Here is a 26,449-nt window from a genome sequence, read left to right on the forward strand (position 1 = left end):
CCCCTTCCCTTCCGAGTGGAAAACAAATATTTTCAGCAGAGTATTTCAGCAGTGATATGTCCAGTTTCACTCAAAATATCTACAGTTTGTGACTTATTTTAAATACAGCAGAGTACTGAGGCCTAATTGTCTCTTAACTTTTTATCATGGAAACATTTTATGCACACAGGATGAGACAACTGAGTAGAATTTGCTCTGTCACCATCACCCCAATTTCCACATTAACCAGCTCCTGGCTATTCTGTTTCAGGAGTAACTCCATCCACGTCCCTCCACCCCATAGGAATGACAGATATTTGGCCATTTTTGATTCACAAAAACCATTTTGTATGGTTCAGCACACTATTTTCAAACAAATTCCACATCGTATCATTTTTTCCCCATAACTATTTCAGTGTACACCTTAAAATATGGACATTCTTTAAAAATAACACAGTATCACTATAGCATCTGAAGAATTAGTAAATCCTCAGTTTTGTCAGATATCCAGTCAGTGTTCAGGTTCCCAGGTGTCATAAGTGATGTCATTTTTATACGGTCCGTTTACTTGAATGAAAATCCATCTAAGGTTCACACACTGTGACTTGGGGGTATGTCTCTTAACATTTTTTAAAAAATCTATAAGTCTTTTCCTTTATACATTTTTTTAAATCTGTAAGTCTCCCTTAACATCACTTTTTAAAAATTTTATTTTTCCTTGCAACTGAAGTAAAAAACGAGTTATTAGTTGTATCAAGTTTCCCAGAGTTTGGATTTTTTTTCTGGGGCCTGCATTTTTATTAGTGTTGTTTAGTCAGAAAACTAAACTAACTTCCCCACAAATACGTGACTTGGAAGAATTTGCTACCATCTTAAGTATGACTATGTCATATTTACTACAACTTTTATGGCATCTAGCTCAATGTGTGGTACAGAACAGATAATACATATTTGATCCCCAAATAGATGCATAAATAAATAAAATGTGTGAGGCAGGAGTAGAGGTTTTACATTGCAATGCAGATTTAATGTCATAATGTCAGTTAGAAGACAGGGAAGAATGGAGTGACCGATGTTCACTTTCAGCAAACCTTGCTCAGACACATCTTCCATAGTCCATTGAATATCAGATGCCAGTAAGTATAAGACACACCATTATTTTAGGGAGGTCTAAGCAAGAAAAACTGCTTGCAATGAAACCATGGCCCATAATTGATTACAAGGCACATTCTATTTTAGGGCTGTGGACATTCGAGGAGATGTGCATTTTAGAATTGATGACACGGGGTGTTCTCATAAGCAGAGGACATGGTAGTGTCTTCCATATGGCCAATCAGTGCAGCAAGTTGTGGGATGGACAGCCCTGGGTGAAGTTGGGCCATACTGGCCCAGGGAAACCAGTGAGAGTTTTCCTCTTCCAAAGAGCTGTATCTGTCAAGTTCCGTCCCAGCCAAGTGTACATTGTAAGGTCTTCCAGTGATGACAGTTTGGTGAATACCTAAGACCTATCCCTCACAGGGACATTGTTCCTTCAGCAGAAGACAGGCAATTCATCAGAAATAAGCACAGCCCAACTTTTTTTTTTTTTAAGATCGTATTTATTTATTCATGAGAGACACACAGAGAGAGGCAGAGACATAGGCAGAGGGAGAAGCAGGCTCCCTACGGGGAGCCCCATGCGGGACTGGATCATGACCTGAGCCAAAGGCAGATGCTCAACCACTGAGCCACCCCAGGTGCCCCTCACAGCCTAACTTTTGAATTGAAATCTGCTTGCATCTGTCCCAGTATAGCAGCAAGACATAGATAAGGCCAGTAGCCTTCCCAGGTTTTGTGGCTCCTGACAGCTAACACCATGGTGTTCACTGAATGTTGCTATAGAACATTCCCAAGTGAGCTCTACAGGTTGTGTGGAATTGTATAGTTGAAGGACTTTATCCTTACCGAGCTATTAATACATTACTTTTTGTTGTCACAACGTCTAAGCTCTGAGTTAATATGTCCTATGCAGAAGTGCAACAGGATTAATGAGACAGGTTTCTTCCACTGACAGCATTTGTCTTGCGTGTGGTAACTAGGGGTGAAGATTTGCTATTGAGACAAGCTCCTCCCAGTCTTCATTGAGTTTGAGTTGAAGTTTTAACTAGGAAAGGATGTTTAGCACATGTGGGCTAAGTGTCAGGATTTTCCCTGGGTCGCTCAGGCAGTTGTTCCCCTCAGCAAATAGCTTCCCCGAGACTGGGAAACTGAGACCCTACTGGCCACGTGGTAGGTGCAGGAACTCTGCCTCAATATTCTTTGATGTTCTTTTTAGGAGTAAATATGCTCTGAACTCAGCGAGCCATTTATTACTTAAAGTAGGCCTTGCCTGTGTGGAGGTAACTGGCCGTCTAAAGAAATAAGCCTAGGATAGGCAACAGTGAACCATCCTATGTCGTGCATCATCGGTGCACATATGTGTTTCCAAAAATGTCCCAGGGCCAAGATCTGTCAGGAGAGAAGGGGATAAACAGAGGGGGGTGGTAGCTGACATTTTTTAGCCTCTACCAAGTTCTGAGCACCGATTATTATGTCATCTAGCTCTCCCTGGGGTGGCCAGGTCATCTTCTGTTTGCATAGGAGGAGCTGGAGGCATGGCCGGGGTGGGAGGGGGGTGAGTAATTTCCCCAATGTAGCAGTGCTTTACGAAGCTGGGATTTGAATCCAGGTCAATCCAGCCCCCAAACCCACGCTTGTTCACTCTACCTGGTGCCTCTTGACATTTCAAGAGCCTGGGACCCGAGCCTGGCTTTGGGGTGTGGGTGAAGCAAGATGGTAGTCAATCCCCAGCACCGGGAGCATCAGATGAAGGCCAGGAAGTTGGAGGTTGCTGTTTGGTCTTCGCTGGATGAGTCAGGAAACCGGCTTCATTAGAGCAGGAGTCTATGTGAGGCAACAGTGGAAACAAAAGGCCGTGGGTGGGGAGGATTAGAAATTAATACTGCCCGCCTCCCAGGATTGTTTGCAGATGAAACATGAGTGCTTTGAAACTATAAAGTGCTTCCAGATCAAAGCCTTGGTGCTGAGATGGGAAATCTATTCGAGGAGGGTCTCTAAAGTCACCTGGTAGAGAGAGAGCAGACTTGGCCTGTGTCAGTTCTGAATGCAGACCGCTGGGGAGAAGTTGCAGAGAAGCAGGTACTGGTTTCTAGCAGAACTTTCTAATCGAGCTGTTGGCTCTGATGGTGACTTGAGCTAGATTAAAAACAACAGGCTCCCTGTCACCGTCCAAAGGCCACCCATCAGGGCTGATACTGGAGGGATCCCTTCATCCGTTGGAAGAGGCCTTCCGCTTTTAAACCTTAACCAGATGAAAACACAGAGTGGCAACCCACTTCAAAAACAGATAAAATCAGAGCTGGCCCAGATGGAGCAGGAGAGAGGGCTTGCCCTGCCTGTTTGGCACTGGTGCCTCCTTCCGCTCCCGGTGGCTCTTGAGGTTACGCTCAGGGCTCAGTCTGAAGACTGGGTGACAGAGTAACCTCTGTGGATGAGGTTGCAAAATAAGGCTTGGTGTTGAACTCCTTGGGTAGGATCGGAGCGTGACGGAGTTGCTGTGTAAGGGGGGGGGGGAGGTCTTTCTCCTGGCAGTAAGAAGGAATGGAGGGGAGGAGAAGAAGAGCAAGTGGAGGGCAAGTGAAGATGAAGATGGTGGCGCGTGGAAAGAGAGGCGATGTTGGAGAGGATACGGAGGATGAAGACAGGAGTAGATCAAAGAGGAAGCCCTGGGTCTTCACACCTCCCAGGAGCGAACGTTGGGAGTGGAGCATGCTTTGTGGAAAAGGCGGGGAGTTTAACTTGGAACATGTTGAGTTTGAGAGGACAGAGAGCTCTCTGAAACAAATGTCAGGTAGAGAGTGGGAGCTGATGGGCCCAGAGCTCCGGTCAGTGTGGGGGGCGCAGGTGTGTGGTCACATGCTCAGGAATGATACTGGAGGCCTTGACAGCAGGTGCCTGCTCCAAGGAGAAGCTGTATCAGACACACACAGAGACCCAAGGACAAGGCGAAGAGGAAAGGGAGCCAAGGAGAGAAGTCAAAGGGAGGTCACAATGAGAGTAGGAGGAGAATGAAGGCGGTCTAGTTCCAGGGAAGGAAGGGAGGATGGTGTCGTAGGACCTGGCAGGAGGCATTAACCTGTTTTACTAGCCGCCTCATGGTGTGGAGTGGCAATCCCTCTGGGCTACTTTTATTCTTTTATTTTTGTTTTTCTAAGTAGGCTCCATGCTGGGCTTGAAGTCACGACACTGAGATCAAGACCTTGAGTTGAGATCTGAAGAGTCGAATGCCCAACCGACGGAGCCACCCAGGCGCCCCACCCCTGGGCTACTTTACAAAGCCCAGCTGTCAGCCTGAAATTTTACTTAGTAGAGAGACCTAGAGATGTCCTTACATTTGACTTCAAGGAGACTGGCTTTGCACAGATGAATTAGGGCACTGCTGGCGGTAGGGGCTGGGTTGCAGACGGAAAAGCTCAGGCAGCCGTTGCATTTGGCCTTAAGGAAAGTGACATCTAGACAGGGGGCTGTGGCTTAGGGATGAGATGGAATGGACTTGGAGCAGAGGGGGCTGAGTAGTCCTTGCTGTCCTCTGACTTGGGCCCATCCTCACGCCCCTGCCGCAAGCGTAGCTTTAGAGACCAAACAAAGATGTGTTGTGTTAGAGGTCTATAGAGAGTGGCTCCTGCCCTGGACCTCTTGTGCCAGTTTGTGCCTTTGCCCCAAACCCCTTAAACTGCAGACAAACTTTAGATCCCATGCTGTGAAAAAAGGTTCTTGGGCATACATACTTGGCAGAGTGAATGCACCACGGAAGCAGAGTTAATGCACCGTACATACGTGGCAAAGTTAATGCACTAAGGCGTAGTCTCGGTTTGGTTTCCTCTGGGAGCAGGTTAGAAACCAAAACTAGTTGACTCATAAGTGAACCTACATCTAAGTAAGAAAGGGGCCAGAGAGAGGGAGGCTGGCCTAGGATTAATGAGGCCAGGCTACGGTAGAGCAAGGCAGGGGGACGGGGCAGGGGTGGGCACCGTATGGGACCAGAGGATGCTAGACAGAGACCTCTGCGCACATGTTCCATACAGAACTGTGCACCCCTTCTTTTCATTTGAGTTCCTTGCTTAAAAAAAGAAAAAGGTATATAGTTAGGTTTGACCGAGTACAGTGAAGAACCTCATCTTGCACCCTGAATAGAGAGAGAGCTTTCGGAGAGATGCTGGCTACCTACCACTGCTCAGTTTACTATACTGTTCTTCTAGAGTGATAGGACCAATGAGATGGTTGGCACTGAAGACTTCAGAAGCAACAGGGGATGGGAGGAGTGGGACAGGAGGAGTCAGTGTCCAAAAGAGTCCGACTCAGTCTCCGATGGTAGAGAGTGTACCATTCCGATAGAGAAGTAGCGCAGGACACAAGGTGGGGTTGGGGTGGAGACTACAAAGGTGTCAAAAATAGTTCCTTCTGAATCTCCACTGGGATCAGTGCAGGGTTTATTAAGGCAGAAAGCTCCTGGAATAGGATCGTGTGGCGTGACCAGAGACTGAGTTCAGTTCTTGCATCTCCTCAAGCTAAAAGTAGAGTGATCTTGGAAAATTAATTTAGTCTCTGAGTCATGTTTTCTCAAGTGTAAAGTGATAGAAGTATCACTTGCCGCTAATTAAACAGTAGATCATGTGAAACACTCCGAGGCCTTCAGTTGAGATCAGAATAATTTAGGTTTTTAAATACGTGCAAGTCTCGACTGCCTCATTACTTTTATAAGAAATCTAGAAGCAGAATGAGTAAGAAATAACTCGACAACGAAAGAAAGCCATACAGATTAGCGGTTCTTTTCATCATTCCTTCTGATGTTCTGTACATGGATCTTTGGGCTAATTGAGGGAAAGGAAGTGGCCAAGTGACACGTGGAGCACGACGGGGTGGGGGAGTGGGGAGACGGGAAGACGCCCCCGAGGAAGCAGCGAGAGTGGCAGGTGCCACGAGAAGGTGGAGAATTAGAATAACATGGGACTGTCACATTGGCGAGAGGGGTAGTGCCGTCCTTCCTCCCTGTTGGATGTCAGAGTGTGGGGTTGAGCCCCAGCACCTGAGGACAGGTCACAGTATTTGGGAGAACAGTTTTATTGGCCTGACTAAGGCTTGGATGATCAGAAGCATTTACTTGATAGTAAGTGCCAGGTCCCTATTAAATCTCACTTAATTATCACATCATCCCTGGGATGTCCTTGTTTTACTGCCCTTGGTTTACTGCTGTCTATAGTGCCCTGGACGAGGCTGAAGAGAGTAAAATGAGTTCCTGCATCCAGCACAAGGTGACAGAGCCAGGCTCTGACCCCAGGTCCTGCATGACTGCGAAGCTGGGCAGATAGCGGGCTGGTCATAGCAGCCCTGCAGGAGCCTGGAGCTGGAGGCCGAGGCTGGAGCTGAAGGCCAAGGCTGGAGCTGGAGGCCAGGGCTGGAGGCCGAGGCTGGAGGCTGGAGCTGAAGGCCAGGGCTGGAGGCTGGGGCTAAGAGCTGGAGCTGGAGGCCGGGGCTGGAGGCTGGAGCTGGAGGCTGGAGTAAGAGGCCAGGGCTGGAGGCGGGGGCTGGAGCTGAAGGCCAAGGCTGGTGTGGTGGCCAGACCAGGCTCTGTCATGGGTGCAGAGGTGCAAGGAGGGGGGGGAAGGTGGGAAGGGCAGATCCTTGTCAGAAGTTTGGCTGTAGACGAGGGGAAAGGATGAAGACTCAAGTCACAGGCAAGCGAGTTATCCCCAGGAAGGCCTCATACAAGGAGGTAGTGCAAGGCGCTGCAGGAGGAAGGGGTAAAGACGCTACCTGGGGGCGGGGGGCAGGGGGCTCCCTGTCCTGGGCCCGTCCTCTGCGCCCTGTCGTGCCTCTTGTGAGCCATGCGGGGTGGGAGGTTCTCAGGACTGAGCTATGTAGTGAAGGGATGTCTTCCAAGTCACAGTTGTCATGATGGGAGTTTGCCAGGTTGGGATCATGACCTTCCCTAGGTGGCTTTCCCAAGATTTCGACAGTGGGGCTGGGTGGGGGTGGGGGTTCACCGTTGATTTCCAGGTAGCACATAAACCCATCAGAACACCCCACATGCCTTAGAGGTGCCCCCCACTCTGGATTTTTCAAAGCACAGGCATCTGTACCTCTGATGATCTTCTGCTCCCAGCTTGTTCTTTCTGCCCGCCCCTGCCCCCACTCTTCATTTTGGTTTCCTGAAGGACTTGTCCTGTGTGGCTTTTTTTTTTTTTTTTTTTCTGACACAATTCCTCTCATAGATGCAAATGCAGTCTTACCCCGAGCAAGAGCTCTCTCATCAAAATGCTGGAAGTCTGCAGCTCAGGAATTGGCTCTCCCCAAAGTTGGTTGGCTCCCCCAGAGGTTGGAGGGTTCCGATGCACTTGAATAAGGCAGAAGCAAGAGCTACACTAAGGGGCAAGGAAGTTGTTGCATCGCTTCATCAGTAGGAACAAGTAGACTCCCGGGCTGCCTGGGACCTTCAGGCTCTCGGGAGGCCTCTGTGGGAAGCCATGGGTGTGGGGTTGCCCAGTTGGACTCCACTGGGGGAGGAGGCCTCCTGCACCATCTGGCCTGTGTCACCTGCCACCCACCCAGGGCCTGGTGCTCAAGTGGCCAAGGTGCAAGACAAACCTTATGGGAGGAGAAGTCATTCACAGAGTCCCCTGGGCTCCTGTTCTTGGCTCGGTGGTTGAGGCAGACATTTCCCCCAGAAATGGTTTCCAAAGAGGTGGCATGATTCCTTCCAGAGAAAGCCAGGAGTTGCCCCTTTGGAGCACTCCCTCAGAGAAGAAGGATCTGGAAGCGAGGCTCACGCTACTTCCCACAGACAGTTCTGCAGCCCCGCGCAGCCCCCAGACTATAGTCTACAGGTGTAAGCCTTTCATAAAAGCAAACCAGATGGGCTTGAACCATGTCCTCGAAGGAAAATGAAAGTAGGCAAATACCTGGCAGTGTACTCCATGCAGAAATGCGCTGCTTTAGCTCCAGGCTGATTTAAATTAGTAGGGAATGTATTCAGGGGACGAGCATGACCCTAGCAGTTTAAAAAAAAAAAGAAAAGAAAGAAAAAGAAAGAAAAAGAAAAGTAGACAGAGGGTAGAATTTAAACTAAGAAAAAGGAGGGAGGGAAAGGAAGTGTTCTCAATTCTTTTTTCTTTTCTTCTTCCTAGCAAGAACCAGTTGAGTCATCTTTGGGGCTTAGTAATGGAGTAAGTGATCTTTCTCCTGAGTATGCCGTCCTGACTTCAGCTATAAAAAATGAAGTGGATAGTACGGTGAACATCATAGGTAAACTGTTTTGACATCTCATTTTTTTATACACACGAGCAGCCCCCTGGGATCTAAAAATTTGTAAAACGTGATTTGAAATAACATAGTCAGTGGGAGGAGGTCTTGGAACCATCTCAGAGGGCAGAGTTCCAGCCCCAGATTTCAGGGCTGAAAAATAAAGGCCTTTGAGGATCCGATAAAGGAACTTTTGATGGGTCAGCCTCAAGAAAATAGGCCAAGAGTGACTTCCCAGGAGATTCCAGTAGATGAAATGGGGTTTTTTTTCCCCCAGTGGCTCATGATTAGTGGTTCTCCATCTTTCAATAACTGGTCACATGGACAAAAGCGTTATTCTTTGAATTTGGGAACAAGAAGAGGGATGACTGTCCTCTTGGGTCCTCGTGGAACCTGCTCCGTGGCATACCTGACGCAAAGAGTGGCGCTCCTCTTACACACGAAAGAACTGAGGCAGAGACATGTAGCCTGAGGGCACGCTTGGATTCCACAAAGATTCTTGAGCACCTTCTGTATACCAGACTCCGTGCTAGCAATAGGTTGGGGAACAGGACAGGCCCAAACCCTAGTTCCCTGGAAGGAGACAGTTCACTAAGGCCATGGATAACTACGACACTAGCATTTGTGGAAAATGCTATGAAGAAGAAAACAAGAGAGACTATCTGGGGCCAGATTTAGATTGGAAGCTTCTCGAAGGAGTGGCATTTCCTCTGAGGTGGGTGGGTGAGGAGGGGGCCCCGGAACTGCCAGACGTGGACCCCGACGTGGGAACCCACATGGAAGACTAGGGAAGTCCAAGTGGTGGAGTGGGGTGAGGCTGGGGAGAGGGGGGCACGAGGGTGTGTCAGAGAGGGACGAAGGGTGGGGTCCTGCGGACTTTTCAGGCCATGGGAAGGACATTGGGTTTTATCTCCAAACTGCTGGAGGGGGCGTTTCAAAAAAATTTTTACTTCTTTTAAATTGAAGTTTCAGAGACAGTGACGTGCACAAATGTTTTCCATACATACACACTCGATGTACACACCATCCCTTGGAGGGATTTAGGCAGGAGGGTGACCCGAGTGGCTCTCCTCAACCAGATCGCACTGAGCCATAGCTGAGCGGCCGGATGGTGCAGGCCCCGGCAGGCGGCGAGGCCACCTCCAGCCACAGCATCCAGCACCAGGCTCTGCCCTCAAGGCACCTATAGGGCCGTTACACTTTTCTCCAGTTTGTAGACAGTCAGGGCTTCTGGTGCTGCTAAGAACCGGTGAGATCATGCAGAACGATGAGAGCAGACCTCCTGTCCAGGTGCCTTCATGTCTGGATCCTCAGCTGAGGACAGGAGGCTGCAGATGCTACGAGTGTCAGTATCCCCCCTCCGCCTCTTCCTCTGGGTTTTGGAGTTTGGGAAGCAGGGGGATGTATGCAGGGGATCCCTTGAATGCAAGTGCAGCGTGAGGGAAGGATGGGAGCAGAGCAGGACAGATAACAGCCCCCCCCCCCCCCCCCAGTGTTACCACCTCCCCTGGGGAATAAGGCCTTGCCTGACCAGTGCTCCCTTAGCCTGGAGCTGCTTCAACCCCCCCTGGGTTCTCATCTGTCTTCCTCTTCCCAGCAGGCAGCCTCTGGAAAGCCTTGCCCGTGGAGCCCTTTAAAGAAAAAAAAAGAAAGAAAATGTTTGCCAAGACTCCAGGCACTTTTTCTTAAGATTCAGCTATTTCGAGTGAGCTGGTTGGTTTTAAGCTCTCCTTCATTTACGAGGTGAATTCAGCCTCAGATAAAATGGCAAATACAGAGTTTTCTTTACTTTTTTTTTTTTTAAACATTTGGTGGAGTCTTTGGCATGTAAATTCTCTGTCAGGCTGATTGTTCTTTGCCCTTTGGTATGATTGGTGCTATGGGGGTTGGTGCTCATTTAATGAGTCCTTACTTCCAGGGCAAAGACGGATGCCCCTGTTTGGTTGGAAAACCACCTGCTGGATTAAATGAGTCTCTTCCTTGGCCTAATAATAAACTAATAGTGGATGGCAGTAAAAGGAATTTGAATATCTCTAATTAGTTGGCGGCCCTTACAAAGGTATGTAATAATATACCAAGTGGATCCATGCCAAGTATTTTATTTTTATCTTATTTTTTTAAGACTTTATTTATTCTTAAGAGATGCAGAGAGAGAGACAGAGACATAGGCAGAGGGAGAAGCAGTCTCCCTATGGGTAGCCTGCTAGGGACTCGATCCCAGGACCCCGGGATCACACCCTGAGCCAAAGGCAAACGCTCAACCACTGAGCCACCCAGGCGCCCCCATGCAAGTATTTTAAAGAAGGGGGTCATTTGTGATCACAGTTAACAGTAGCACTGTCTCCAGTTTTAAACCCTTCACAGCACTCGGTCTCCGCTCCCGCGGTGACCATCCATCCATTAGCCATCCCCAGCCTCTGTGATTCGTGCACAGAGGTGAGAAACGCAGGGATTCCGACTCCAAGGCCACTGTGGAATTTGAGAGCAACTCTCTCAACCTTTTAAAAAATGCCTTATTTAAAAACAACACCATTTCTTGCTTTTAGTTCATTTGGTCCTGAAGCCAGAGTTCATGCCAGTTCTGTGTTTGGGCCCAGAGGAAGAAGGCTTCCCGGCGTTTTCTTTCTGCTTTTCTAAGCACATGTTGTTGATAAGATTTAATTTGGGAACTGAAACGAGTGTTTTCGATGATAGCAGTTTTTCACATTGTCTGGTAGGTTCTTAGGCGAGGGAAAGAGATGGAAAATCAATAAGCTAATACAGTGGAGGCCAGCCACCCAGCGCAGTTTTCTTCCAGACGGGGTGGAGGTCACTGTGAGCGTAATCCAGTACAATGCAGGGAACGTACCGTTGCCCTGGCACCGGGACTCTTGCTTGATTGCTGCTATGTTTTGCTTTTATTCTCGCCACAAATTACAGCAGGAAGACACACACAGGCTTGCATACACACGCACACATGAGCACACTTGTGGCTGTCGGCGGGCCGGGCCCTGGTCTTGCCTTCGTGTCCTTGACAGCAGAAGGCCCTTTCTGATTCAGCCGGCTGTCCACACCCAAAAGGAGCACGATGTCTCAATCCTTAAGACTTGTCTCTTTTTCTGTTCTATTTTTTTAAAAATTTATATATATATATATATTTTTTTAATTATTACTGGAGTTCGATTTGCCAACACATAACACCCAGTGCTCACCCCATCAAGTGTCTCTTAATGTTCATCTCTCCTGTCTGATTAAATGCACAGGTTAGCACGCCCAAAGACCTGACCCGGCTTTCCTTTGAAAGGGTAGGGGTAAAAAAAAAAAAAAAAAAAAAAAAACCTTCTATTCTTATTTTTACTTTTCTTGAGCATTGAATTCTTTTTTGTGTGGGGTGACTTCTGGTTTTAGGAAGCGGAAGACGCCAGCAACATGTTGAATTGTTCTGACAATACCCCGCTGGCATCTTGCCCAGGTTAGCAGTGCTTTTTGCTGAGCTGTATTGAAATCATCTCCAGGCAGCGTAAAAAGTTTGCAGGTGCGGACGTTCTGTGTGACTTGCCTAGGCAGTGCTTTATAACCCCATTGTGTTTCTTGATAAAAGGTAACCCCACCCTTCAATAAAGCAAAGATTGCTGTGAAACAGGGGGACTATTCATGACTCCACAGTAAATCAAGCAATCCTTAGTGACTAGACGGATGGCAATTAGGAAATAAGGCAATTTGGATTTTGTCTGCCCAAGATGCACCTGATAGGATGTACTTTTGTGAGTAATTGCTTCCAAATTTGACTGTCTTGAAAAGTTAGGCTTGGGTAGCTCCTGTAGACAAGCTTAGGAACTCCGGTATCACCAGGGAGGACTGCAGCCGCAAGAGAAGAGAATCACGACGTAGAGACCACCTTTGGGTCCCCACGAGGGCCTCATGGTTATGACTCAAGGTTGGCAGCCTCTGGCACCAGAATTCATAATGATTTGCGGATGGCCAGAGGTGACGCTAGGCTGTAGAATTGTGTCTTCATCTTTTTTCCAGCCCCTTTGTTCACTGTTCTTTTCTGCTCTTTTTCCTGGTGCTTACAATGTAAGCAATGTTTTTACAAAACAAAACAAAAACTCCCATCTACAAGATCAATAATAGCTTGAGGTGGCTCTTTAGATGGAAGTCCCCCACCCCACCCCGTAAGGGGGGGCAGTGAAAGTCTTCTGTGCTCTTTCTAGGTGGGCTGTGTGCCTCTCGCCTTCTCCGGAGAGGGCTGAGCTGTTCGCCCCTCAGGAGACAAAGCCTCCGATTTTACTAGAACTCCTAGAAAACTCTGAGCAATATGAAACTCCAAGTGAGATGTAAAATCCAAATGTCACAATATACCCAGACCCAGAACCGATAGTGTACCTTATTTTTCCTTAGCAAACTGGACCTGGGAAAGCCTGGTCACAGAGGTGGAACTGCATGGGACTCTCTCAGTTACCATGTGCCGGCACAGTATCCTGGCAGTAGTTTGGTTATGGTGTTTACAATCTTGAGAAGTTTTTCTTTGCCCACGAAACCTGCCATCTATTTATGGGGCTCTATATTTATCACCGTCTCCTCTCCCTTGCTACCTACTGTGTTTATAATTAATCATCAGCTCCTCCTGTCTTTCTTCGTATTTCTCAAATCCATCCCCTTCTTTCTTTTTCTGATAGTACCCTCAGTCACCTTCGCTCTTGCCAGGGCTCAGCTTCCATTCTGCCCCTGCCCCATTCATTCTCTATACAGAGAGATTTAAAAAAAATGCCAATCTCAGCATTTCACTGTTACCCCCAGGATGAGGACCAGAGTCTCTCTCGGGTCCCCAGAATCCTGGTGACCTGGTCCCTGGTGACTCCTTTTATATTTGCTTTTGAACTTGAATTATTCTGAACATTTTGACTTCCATGTGCCTGTCCAGTGAGAAAGCGAGGTGGGCTATGTGTGTTGTCCTTGTGCAGCGGCTGTTAGGGCTTGTCCACACAGCCCAGAAGACATGGATGTTTGGCAGTTCTGCTGGCAGGTGTAGGCTGCTACCCCAAGAAGTCTCACCCACATCTCTGCTCCCAGACCATTGACCCTTGAGATACATTGATTAACTTGACCGAGATTTTATTGGAGCAGGTGATTGGCTTCCCTTTACTTCCCTTTACAGTAGCATGTGGTACTGTTTGCTCTTGAGAGTGAAGAGTGGATACTGCCCCAGTCACACTCTTGCTTTGCCCTGACCTACATCATCAACTTGTTGATGCAGCTGGGGAGGTCTGGCCCATGCAAGGACAGAAGTCCATTCTCTGAAATTATTAGCCCCCTAGTGACCGTCTCTCACTGTGGATCTTGGGCCTCTAACCCAAATCATGGCTGCATTTCATTTAAAACACATACACACGGAGTTTAGAAGTTAAAAGACATAGGTTCTAGACCTACCTCTGTAGATTTTTACTTACCACATGACCTTGAGCAAATTCCGTAGCCATTCTGAGACTGCATTTCTTGAAATATAAAATGGGAATAATAATGCTGATCCTGCCCACCTCAACAGGTTGTTGGGAGCACAAAATGAGTGTAATGGAAAAAAAAATCACTGGATAGTGAGAAGGTGGTTAAATAGTATTATGATGATATTATCAAAAGTATATTAAAATATATTTGAGTAAGGAAAGTAGCCTCCATCTGTGCCACATTGTCAGCGCTAAGAGTAACAGATTCCATTCTTTGGATGAGATCAAGAAGAAATTTCTCTCCATGCTACCATGCTGATGGCCTGATTTTCTATGCCCACCGATAAGCTCTATGCTCAACCCTACAGCTACTTGGGTGACCTTGGCAGTCTCTGTGGCCTCTCTGGGTTTCTGCTTTTTTTAGCTGTAAAGTGGTAGGACCAACATGGGACCCCACCCCCTCCTCCACCAGAGACCCTTATTTTTGTTTCTAATAGTCTCTGGTATTCAAAGCTTTCTGTGAGGCACAGGGGCAACTGCTTTCTCAGGTGGAGCCCTACGTTACGTCAGCAATTGTTAATAAAGTTAGAATGACCTTTTAAGGAACCAAACTGGTCATCAGTAAGCAGCCATGAATAATATTGTTGTAATTCTCAGCAACTAGGTCCAGATAAAATTACATTCCTGTGGGTGACTCTTTTCCTGATGGGCTGACCTGATGTGCTAGAGAAGCTTAGTGGATTCCTAGCTCCTCTGATCATTGGAGAATTTCCTTGGCACCCAATACAGAGCTGCTGAAAAGCAATGTCACTACTGCTGTTGTGAGCCCAGAGTTTCATTAAAGTGAGATTCTTAAGGTTTTATCCCCAGATGGGCTTAGAAAGCCAGGAGCAGCCAGGTAGGCACTTAATGAGCTCTTTTGATTGGAGAGGTGGTTCTGCGGAGAATTTGAGTTGCACCTCCACATCTGGGAGTGTGGAATTTGACTTCTGGTTCTGTCACTTACTGGCCGTCTGACCTTGAATAAATATTTAACTCTCCGTGACGCCTTTCCTCATGCCTAGAATGAGGACCATAATCGTACCTTCCTCATGGGGTTGTGGAGGCTTCCAGGTGGGAGGTCAGGGGTGAGTGGGAGAGGCAAAGAGAAGTGCTCAGGAAGTGTTTGGTTTTGTTACTATTACTTATCAGTCAGGATACTTGGGCACCTAGCACGGTGCTGCTCCTGACTTGATTCGCCATAGCAGATTGCTAACAGTTTGCTGTGTGTGTGTCTCATGACCGTCAAGAGTCAGTGTTACTGTCTAGGTCGTCCCTTGGGGCAAAGGTTAGTCGTTCAGGGAGAGAGAGAAAGAGAGAGAGAGAGAGAACGAGTGACAGATCGATCAGTTGATTAGGGGTAGTGCCTAAAGCACATCCAGAGAGCATCTCAGATGTTGGGACTTCCTTGCTTCTCCTTTGGGCTTGCAGATTGTGAGTTGGGCTCCCACCGATGTTGAGATGTTAATTGAAAAAACAACAAAGTAACCCCTCTTCAGTGTATAGTTCTAGAATTCTGGCAGAAGCACTCAGTTGTGTAACCACCACTATCTTCAAGGCCTAGGACATTTTATCACCCCCTAACATTTCCTCACCTTACCCCCAGCTTCTGGCAACCACGGCCCACTCTGTCTTCATCACTTCCTCTAGGTTCTGAAAAGCCCACTTGCCACGAGTCTTAAAATTTGGTGGGAGACTCTCATTGCCACATCCGGCATCTGCAAGTGGTCCTGATCTCCTATGGGACCCTGGCTCCAGTCCGTGAGCCTCGGTCTGTTTCATTCATCTGTGTGTTTAGCAGCGGTTCACTGAGCTGTTCTCAGGCATGAGTCCTGAGCCTGTGCTAGGCCTTGGTACAGAAAGTTTTAATCCCGGTTCTCAACTCTCTCAGGAGCCACAATTTGGTTGGGAAGTGATGCGTACAAATAAAAAGTTAACTTGTGATATGGGGTAGAAAGTCAGGGAAGTGTCACGAGGTTGTGTCACATTGTAATTTTGGACAAGCAGCGGGGGCAAGTGGGTGAGAGGCAATCTGGAAGGAGAGGTCAGTCTGTTCTGGGGGTTGGGGTGAGGGATGGTCAGGAAAAGCTCTAGAAAGAGGCCTTCTGAATACTGCCTGTTGCTCAGCCTCCCCTTCCCACCCAACCCACGCGTTACTGCCTCATTGAAGCCTTTGATTCCTCAAACTGGGGGGAAAAATACTCCACTTTCTCAACTCGTTTGGTGTGGACTCTCCCCGGCCCCCCTCCCTTCACAACTGTCCTAAACTTCACCTCCAGAGCATTGTGTGCTGGCCTACAGCCCTACCAGAGTCCTCACAAACCAGGCCCTCTGCCCCCTTAGTACTTGACAACAAGGCCTCCTACAGAGTAGATGCACAATAAATCTTCTGTGAGTTGAATGAGTTGGGCATTATGGGGAAAGGCAGGGAGGGAGAGAATCCCAGGTCAGAGCAAGGGGCTGTTACGATGGGAAGACACTTGAGCTGCTGCCATTGCATAAACGACCAGCTCACTTGCTGTCTACTTGGAAGGACGGTGCAACCGAGAATTGAATTTTGAAGTTCTGGAAGTTAGAGTGGTTTTGATGTCAGTCAAATTTGTCGAAGACCTTGATTGCCCTACTGGGCAGGGTATCGCTCTTGGCCAGCCCCTCCTCAGACACACGCATGCATACACGCGGGCCCCGTTTGGTTTCCATCTGCCCACTGCTTTTAGGACTTGGGAAAATCTTGTTTTCCTACCGTTTTATCTTCCGTGGGAGAAGAGGCAGCAGAAACCGGAGAGAGGTCAGTGTCGGTGCTCAGTCTGTGTCTGGTGAACTACATAATTGATGCTCTTCATGCTCAAATGGGACGGTCCAAAGGATAAAATAAGAATTTGGGAGTCTGCCTGCCATATATAGCCTGTCGTCCTTTTCTTTAATTTCATCCCCTCCAGGAGAACCTAAACAACATTCCATTTCCCTTCCTCTCTGAATGCCAGGGCTTTGTGGATGGTTATCACATCCCCACATCTCCTTCCCCCAGCCTCGCGGGTGCCTTTCCTCTCTTCGTTCCAGAACTCGAGAATTCTCACTCCCCTCTCAAGCCTTCTCTGAATAGAATCAGGTCATGTTCTCTCCACCTCGTGCTAGTCATTTCATCTCTCTCCAAAAAGCAATTAAAACCGGAACTCATTTATAAACAAAAATCCTGGAGCAATTAAAATACTGAGCAGTTAAAACAAGAACTTGTCCACGATGGCAGATTTCTCAGGAAGATTGGAATGTGGTTAGGCCTTTTTGCCTAACTTGATGGTCAAGAAAATGTGAGGGACGTGGGAGCGCTGCGCGTAATCTGGACTGTGTGCCTTCGGAGAGGTGAATCTACCTCTCTGTGACTGGGCTTCTTCTTCTTTTTTTTTTTTTTTTTTTTTTTTTTTTTGTGACTGGGCTTCTTAATTGATAAAAGGATTAGGATGGCTTGCTTGTCGTTCTCATGGGTGGAAATGTTAGAAATCACTTACACAGGGATGAGTAAAACATTGACTATGATCGCCAAGTATTCTGAGGCCCTTGGGAAAACCTTATTACTCCTTTGTTGTTTCCATTTGTTTATCAGTGCCAGTTTTTAGGGGTATGTCATTTGGCCAATGGCCAACAAGTATAAGGTCAGTTCTGTTTGAAAGTAGGGGAGGGCCTTAGGGTCATTGAAATGAAAACCACCATGAGATACCACTACACACCTTTCAGAGTGGCTGAAGTAGAAAAATAGTGACAACACCAAAAGCTGGCAAGAATGACCATGAATTAGACCATCCACACATTGCTGGTGGGAATGTCAAACAGTATAGCCACGTCAAGCAACAGTTTGGCAGTTTCTTGTAAAATGGAACATGAAGTTCCCATGTGATCCAGCAGTTGTGCTCTTAGGCATTGATTGGTCCCAGAGAACTGGAAGCTTAGGTTCATACAAAGCCTGTATGGCATGTGTGCCATGTCCCTCATGGCAGCTGTATTTGGAATAGCCTAAGACCGGAAACAACCCAGAAGTCCTTCAATGCATGAGTAGTTAAGCAGACTGTGGTATATCCACACCATGGAATAGTACTCAGCAGGGGAAAGGAGCTCTGTAGACACAGCAGGTTGAATGAATCTCCAGGGAATTATACTGAGGGGGGGCGGGGGAGCTAATCTCCCACGGTTACCATGTGAGCTCATTTATGAAACATCCTTGAAATGACAAAAATTATAGAAGTGGGGAACAGATGAGTGGATGTCAGGGGTCAGAGACGGTGGGGAGGAGAGGCTGACAGAGGTGGGTATATAGGAGATGCTTGTGAGGATGGACCTGTTTTGTATTTTGACTGTGCTGGCAAACACACGAAACTCTGTATGTGATAAAATTGCATAAAACTTAATTGCACATATGTAGACACACACACACACGTAGACACACATCTACACACAGAGGAATACAGGTAGGAGTGAAGAAATCTGAACAAGCAGTGTAGAGTTATCAGTGTCAATATCCTAATACTGTGCTAGAGTTTTCTGAGATGTAGCCATTAGAGGAGATTGGGTAAAGGCACACAGGACACAGGATCTCTCTATTATTTCTCCAAACTGTATGTGAATCTACAATGACCTCAAACTGAAAAGTTTAATTAAAAGCAAGTCGAGGCAGAATCCAGAACCAGGGTGGTGGGAATTCATCTTGTCAGCGTCCTGGGGAGCTGGTGGGGCTGGTCTGTGTTAGGCTGCTCTGTTCCGTGGTTCTGATATTTCCTCCAGTGGTCATGGTGCCCGGAGGGCAGGGAAGGGCTGGGAGCCCGAACAGAGCACCCTCAGCTGGAAAGGATGCAGTGGAGTGGATTTGGGTGGTCCTTTCTCCTTAGTAAGATTTGATTATGTCTCTGTGGACCCAGACCTGGAAAACAGCACGGCAGCTTCCTTCCTTTGGTGGAAGAGCAGAGGACAGAAGTGGGTCAAGTTCAAAGCACTGTCTGTCTGGCCCTGGGGCTAGCTCTGGCTGCAGCCTTTGGTCCTGCAGGCTTGGCTATGACTGGATTGAGTTTGGGACATGGCCACGTGTAAGCACCATTGGCCAGCACGCTGGAAATAGCCCCGGGAGGCAGGATACTGGCAAGATGCTTCTCTGGAGACATAAACCCAAAGCTAAGGCTGTTCTTCAGTTTCACGGCAGATGACATGTGGCTGAGAATCTGATTCCTGATGATTCAACTCTGGGGAAAGCTTGTCTTCCTTGAGAGTGCGTGCTAGAGTCGTGAGTCAGGCATCAGGGCATGATGGCTGTCATCTCTTTGAAGTTGTAGGACAGTCACATCTGGACAGCAACATCGACGATCAAGAGATTGTCACTAATCCTCCGGACATTTGCCAAGTTGTAGAGGTGACCACCGAGAGTGACGAGCAGCCGGTCAGCATGAGTGAGCTCTACCCTCTGCAGATTTCCCCCGTGTCTTCCTATGCAGGTAAGAGGGTTGGAGGGAACCTCTGGAGCTGAGCAAGGATGGGTGTGGGGCAGTCCTTCAGGGGGCGGGGGGCACCTGCTTCACTTCTCCATCCTGGGGATTATTCTTGCTTTGTTTTCTCCACGAACATCTTCTTGGGTACTTTTGTTCTCAGAAGACACGGCCACAGCATTTCTTTACTCGATCACCCATAACTTTTTCGTGCATGACTAACAATATTTCTTGGGAGAAGTAGTTCGTCGAAGTCTATGTTATTGCATAAATTATAAGAAATCCGGAAGGGTGTTTCCAGTGGAATCTGAGTTTGACCAAGCTGGATCGAACCTTGAAGACCATCCCTTTCAGCTCCTACAGAATTTCTGGAAGGGAAGTCATGTGTTCTAGGGAACATAACATGGTCGGTGAGTGTTTGGTCAGGACTTGAACCCAACCTGGAGACCTCGAGCCACATTCCATCCCACCATGTTTACTTTTTCCCCTTCTTTTTCAGTTCAATACAGCTTCTAATCAGGCCAGGTGCCTGAGCCCAGATCTGATTCCCCGGGGGAGGGCCCCATAACAACCCAGAAGTTGACTCAGACAATCCTAGGATCAGAACCGGATTCTGTTGTTTCTTCCATCCTTACGCAACAAAGTGGTGGCTCCTTCATCTGCCACCATTACATCGTCTTACACTGTCCCATGATCTCCGTTTCATTTTCTGCAGACTCGATAATTAGGAAATATAAATTCTGAGTCAATGTTATTGCTTGCGAACGTTAAAAATAGAGAGAAAAAAAGAGGCCCTATCAAGAGTCAGTACAGGCAGCTCTAATACACTTCCCAGGATCCTTTCTGTGCTGCCAGACAGAGCGTCCTTCACTTAGGATGACGCTCTGGTGACTGGCACACAGTAGTAGAATTAGGTTGATTCAAATGACAGGTTCTTTGTGAATTGTCAGCCACTAAGCGACCCTTCTCTTCGCCTGAACACCCGCTTTCTATCTCTTTAGCTTATTTTTTTAACCTGTGGTTAAATGGACATAGCACAAAATTTGCCATTTTTGCTATTTTTAAGTGCACATTTTGGCGGCAGGAATTGCATTTGCGTTGTTGTGCAACCATCGCCACCTCCCAGCTCCAGTACTTTCTCATCTTGCAAAACTAAAACTCTGTCCCCGGTCAACACCAGGTCCCCAGGCCCTGGCAGCCCCCCGCTCCACTTTCTGCCTCTGTGGACTAGGCCACTCTCCGAAACTGAGGAGAGTGGACTCACGCAGCATTTGTCCTTCTGTGATTGGCCGGTTTCACGTAAGGTCCTCGAGATCCTCACTTTGTTCCATGCCAGGAACGCGAAGGGGATGTGAGAGCAGACCTTGGCTACAGGAAGCTTATAATCTGTCAAACAGGATAAGCTTGTCATTAGTGGTTTACTCATCACGCTTTGAGCTCCTACGCGTCAGAGTTCCGTTTTGGCCTTTGCCAGGCTCCAGGGATAAATAACTGCTGTGTGTTGTCTGTTTATTGTGCCCCAGGACCTGTGCTAACTGCTTGGAATCCACTGACTTTGCTTAATTATCAGGAGAAGAACCCTGTCAGCCTGGGTATCATCATTATTACATCTTTAAAAAAAAAAAAATTAGGAACCTGGGGATCCCTGGGTGGCGCAGCGGTTTAGCGCCTGCCTTTGGCCCAGGGCACGATCCTGGAGACCCGGGATCGAATCCCACGTCGGGCTCCCGGTGCATGGAGCCTGCTTCTCCCTCTGCCTGTGTCTCTGCCTCTCTCTCTCTCTCTGTGTGTGACTATCATAAATAAATAAAAAAATTAAAAAAAAATTCTTTAAAAAAAAAATTAGGAACCTAAGGCCAGTTGTGGGCAAAGCAGTGTGTCCAGGGAAGAACAATTGGCAACATGGATAGACTCTGCCTACAGGTGGCTGGTGCCAAAAGCCTGTTCTTAACCCTCCCACTGTGGTGCTGCCCCGGACGATCCACGGGGCTCCGTGGTTGGGAACACATCCACTGCCCTGAGATCCACGGCCTACGATGGGGGGCGTGGGGGGGGGAACAGAGCAGCCTGTTTATGCCTTAATTTTACAGTTGAGATGACACTAGGCTCCTTTGCTTATATTTACATAGCTATGGCTGAAAATGTGTGACTTTGTTCTACATCATGCTGCTGCGGGGCATGATGCCACCCCATGTGGGTTTGGGTGTTTTTTGTTTTGTGTTTTGTTTTTCAAGGGTTGGAACTTTAGAATAGACTTTTCTGTTTATCTGTTGAAGACTTCCTGAAGCCTTCTCGAGGGTTCTGGAAAGACGTCTTTCTTGCTGGTCTGCCCTCAGTGGCGTTTTGCCTCTGCAGAAGAATCCCAGGAACAGCTGATCCATGCAGAGAGAAATGAAAATTTCATTACCCTTTTCAGGACATTTGCATAGATTTGAAAAGAAGGATCCCAGTTGCCAGGCTGGCAGGCAGCAGGAGCTTTGTTGGAGCCTGGCTGTTCAGTCTGGCCTTTCGTTCTCTCCCTTGTTTTCATTGTCTGAATTCTCCAGAACCTTTTGGAGTGAGGCTCACCGGTTGGAGCCAAGATGTTTCCTCACTGCTGCCTTTCCAGAACTTACAGACCCGAAGTTTACCTGTTAGGAAAATTTAACGGAGTAGCTGGTTGAAGTCTTCCGGTCAAGGAATTTGATAACATTCTGCCTCGAAAGGCAGCTTTTTTTGGTTGTAATTCACCCTTCTTACGTTATGTTCCCTGATAGGAGAGGCTGCTTGTCTGTTTTTTGTGATAAGCTTCCTTTGTTTGGACTGAAATTCAACTGAATTTCAACTTCCTCTCACCATTTCATTCACTTGCTTAGGAAACTGGTATGTGGAGGCTGTTGTTTTGTTATTTTTCTTTTTTCTTTCTTTTTTTTTTTTTTTTACCCTTCCTGATCATTGAAATATAATCCAGTAGTATTACAAAACCACATTCCGTTTTGCAAGTCTGTCTTCTCTATGGTTTAAATTTTGTGGTGAGCAAGAAAAGAGGTGGTTTCTTTGAGTGGAAGTACTTGCATTGGGTGTTTTAAGACAATATAAAATTCTCGTTGGATTCTTAAAACTTTCATCCTGGAGAGAGATCTCCCGAGCCCAACCTTGGGAAACTCCGGTGGACAGTCGTTTTATCTTTAAAAGTCTGCTATATAGTGGGCTCTTGCCTCTTGTATGTATGGCACCAGGATTTTACTAGGTTATTGATGGTTTAGTAAGAGAAAGCCATAGTAGTATTTTGTGGAGGGCTGGACGAGAGGATGGAGAAGAGAGCGTAATACAGAGGATTAGGGATCCCTGGGTGGCTCAGCAGCTTAACACCTGCCTTCGGCCCAGGGTGTGATCCTGGAGACCCGGGATCGAGTCCCACGTCGGGCTCCCTGCATGGAGCCTGCTTCTCCCTCTGCCTGTGTCTCTGCCTCTCTCTCTCTCTCTCTCTCTCTCTCTGTGTGTGTGTGTGTGTGCGTGTCTCTCATGAATAAATGAATGAAATCTTGAAAAAAAAATACAAAGGATTAATTGGTTATGACTGAGAGAGTGGACTGACCAACAATTGGCAGTAAGACTTTGGGCCCTTATGGAAACCCTAGCGGGCTTGCATTTTGTTGGGTGAGGCTAAGGTAGAAGTGCTTTGAAATGAAGAGGACTCTGACTTGAACCTTTTGACTGAGCTTTCCTAAGTGAGTTGAGGAAAGGATCGAGGGAAAGAAATTCTTGTCAATCTTATTAATAAAACTTGTTGAACAAGAACCTTCCAGAAAATGTGCCCGGATGTCAGAATGCAAAAAGGCTTAAACATTAAACATCCTGTTTCCCTCTCTGGAATGTTCCTGAGGTGGTTTGACAATAAAAACTGGGCTGAAGCGGTGTGTGAACGTAAGACTAGTGTCATCCTAGAACCACAGCTCTGGAAGAAGGATCTCTGAGATCAACCCGCCCAAGGGTTGATCCCCTTCCCTCTCACCAGTCACTTTCAGGGGAACTGGGACCACAGTGTTGAAAGGAGCTACTCATGTACCTGTTACTGCTCTGTAAATACTTTCCATTCAGTCGTGCCGCGCTAGTGAAGCGACTCCAATTTTTTCTCATTCCGTTGTATTCACAACCAATAAAAAACCCAAATCCAAACTCATCGAAAGGGAAAATGAAATAACAGTGCAGGCTGATATGCAGCTGCAGTGAGTTCATTTGTGATATAAGAAGGGATCTTGAGAATGGCAACAGTGAAGGAAAACCAAGGGGACAGAGGGACATGGGCTCGTGGACACCCAACAAAGCACCGTGAACCAGTGACGTCGGGGAAGCCGTGCTTACTTGGGAGAGGAGGGTCTTCGGGTCCTCAGGCCGGAGCTTCGGGCATCTCCTGCTCCTGGGTCACAGGCGCACAGGGCCGTTGTTTTAAACAATAAAAACTAGAAATCTCAGCTTGCTAATAATGGAGAGTCTTTAGAGTTACTTCAGAAGCAGATGATCTTGTTTTAGAAGCCCTGCTCTCCACTAAGATTTGCGTTAGCTGAAAATTTCAGCTCAGACCACGGATGGCTTTTCTTGTCTCAAACTGTTTCCTGAAGTTTTGAAAACTGGATGCTTAAGGGCAATGAACTCTTTTTTTTTGTATATTTTTTTATTGGAGTTCGATTCGCCAACATATAGCCTAACACCCAGTGCCCATCACCCAGTCCCCCTGTCCCCCCACCTTGTTCGTTTCCCAGGGTTGGGGAGTCTCTCATGAGAGCAGTGAACGTTCTGATCACGTTCATGGTCTCTGCAAAGGTCTTAACCAAGTAGTCTGCCCAGGGTCTGCGTCTTCTCGGCCCTCCTGCAGCTGGGGCTGGGGCTGTGCTGGAATCCCAGAACCCTGGTGTCCACATATTTCCAGCTCTCCTCCCCGCAACACATGTCCGTTGGCGTCTGTGTGTTTGTTTCTATTTGAAGGGAGACAGGAACAGAAGATGATGGCGTTTCTGGGAGGTAATTAGGAGCAAAGGGGGTCTAGACATGTATGAAAGGAAGAGAAACCCTGGCTTTAGAGCACCGAGAAAGCTGAGCATAAAAATGGAAAGGGGATCTTGAAATTTCAGCCGGAGCAGCAGGAGCGCTCAGGAAGCAGAGCTGCTGTTGTGTTTCGGTGCCCAGAGCCCTGGAATCAGATGTGCAGTTTTGTTTTCTCTCCTCTCTGCTGACTCAGGCCACAACTTTGGCAGGTTTCTCAATATCTCTGTTCCTCATTCTTCTTGGGAGCTGCGATACTGATCCCTGCCTCCTTGGGATACTGAGCTAGCCCGAGGATTATGCGAGCAGGGTTTTTCACTTGTTTTGGGGTGGAAGCATTTCTTAGGCCTCCTGGTACTGTCAGCTTGTCTGGAGGGGTAGGGTCATCATCAGCCCAGGCAAAGCCTTCTCCGGGTGGCTGTTGCTCCAGCTGGGGGTGCTCTGGGGAAGTCTGCTCAGCCTGAGAAGAGGAGAGGCCAGGCCTGTGCTCTAGGGGCCCCTGGTCAGCTCTGGGGGGGATCGCTCATGCCCAGGGGATGTCGCTGGAAAACAGTGGCTGACCTTGTGTGGAAAAAGGCTCCAGGGCAGGCCTCGTGTGGTCAGCATTCTCGCTTGCTTTGTTTAAGGGAGGAACCTGTGGCTCAGTTTATCCATTTGTTATTTAACCTTTAATTCATAGAGATCCTGCTCTGGGGCTAGTGCTCCGAATGGTCAAAAGGGCTCCATGTGGGCTGGAGCCCTATGGTCCCAGCTTTGCCACTGGCCAGATATGAGACTGGAGGTCAGTCGCTCAGTAGGTTTGGGATGGAAAGAGGTAGAAGGTGCTGGAGCACACATGAGCCCTTCTACGTAAGGGGGGTGATAGGAGCTGCTTCCCAGCTGAGGATCTCTGTGAGGGCTAACCAGACCTGCGTGCAAAGGTGCCGACACGGCCCCGGCCCAAGGCTCTCTCTTTTGTTCACTATCATGCTTTCTCTAGCCCTTGTCTATAAAGGAATGACCCAGAGTCAGGGCTCTCTAAGGGGCAGTGTATTTCCCTACCCCTGGTGCTTTCATTTCTCAATGCCATCAACACTGAAGAGCTGCACACCATCAATTTTCTTAAAGAATTAAAAACTTTGTACTTAAAAAATTAGGTTTTTTAAGTTAAAAAAAAATCCTGTGTTCTACGTACAGGTGATGTGTAATCGCTGGCTATTAACTTTGACTCTGTTAATCTAGTGTGTTGTGCAAATCCAAGGTTGAGCAAGGCTGACGAGCTGAGGACAACGGTGTGCTATCATTTCTCGAGCTGTGGGCCGGGCCCTGTGCTAGGCCTTTTCCCACACATCCTCACACTGATTCATCACTTAACCCTCTTCGGGAGACATTCATACTCCCATCTTACAGATGAGGAAATTGCACTTTGTGAAGTTAGGCAACCTGCTCGGCGTCTCCCAACGGGCAGACCGAATCAGGATGGTAACCGGATTAGTTGTCTGTTGCTGCGTAACAACAGAACCACAAACTCAGTGGCTTAAGACAACAACACACATGTATTATCCCAGCCCAGTTTCTGAGGGTCAGGAGTGCAGGCATGGCTTAGCTGGGCTCTCTGCTCTGCACGTTGCCTGCGCAGCCCTGCTGCCGTCCAGGTATGGTCCAGGGCTACTTGCTCATCCGGCAGGCATCGGGGTGGAATGGCGGGGAGGAGGTCTGCTTCTAAGCTCACGTGGTTGGAGTGGAATGTGGTTTGGAGTGGAATGTCGCTCTTTGCAGGTTGTCAGACTGAGAGCCTCAGTTTCTTGCTGGCTGTTGGCTGGAAGCAGCTTCTAGGTTGTTTTTTGTTTGGTTGGCTTTTTGTCATGGAAACCTTCCCAACATGGCTCCTTGTTTCCTCAAAGCCAACAAGGGAGAAAGTCTCCTCAGGAGACAGGATTCAGGCTTACTTAACATAGTTGCATACATCCATCCATCGCTCACTGTGTTCTGTTGCTTCAAACCAAGTCGCAGGTCCCCTCCCCCCCTGCATTCCAGAGGAGGGAATCCCAACAAGCCAGGAAACAGCAGGAGAGGAGGATCACAGGAGCTGCCCTAGAATCTGTCCCCCACAGCAACCCAGGTGGAGGGTGCAACTTTGTAAACCTAGGATAAAAGTCTGAAAGGGATATGGGGTAAAGGAGGGCCCGAGTAAGTGGGGGGGTG

The 26,449-nt window shown here is 47.8% G+C and overlaps 1 protein-coding gene across 7 annotated transcripts in view; it reads left to right on the forward strand.

Annotated features, from left to right (window-relative positions):
* Positions 1-26,449, forward strand: part of IRF2 (interferon regulatory factor 2) — a 79,827-nt gene that overhangs the window by 50,209 nt on the left and 3,169 nt on the right. For 6 of the 7 annotated variants that reach the window (XM_038560430.1, XM_038560429.1, XM_038560431.1 and 3 more), the window contains 2 exons: positions 8,202-8,319; positions 19,088-19,252. In XM_038560430.1, coding sequence (XP_038416358.1) covers positions 8,202-8,319; positions 19,088-19,252 — 283 coding nt within the window. The remainder of the gene's footprint in view (positions 1-8,201; positions 8,320-19,087; positions 19,253-26,449) is intronic. The other variant, XM_038560426.1, reaches the window with a different exon arrangement.

Source organism: Canis lupus, chromosome 16 (genome assembly GCF_011100685.1).
Source record: "Canis lupus familiaris isolate Mischka breed German Shepherd chromosome 16, alternate assembly UU_Cfam_GSD_1.0, whole genome shotgun sequence".
Lineage (NCBI taxonomy): Eukaryota > Metazoa > Chordata > Mammalia > Carnivora > Canidae > Canis > Canis lupus.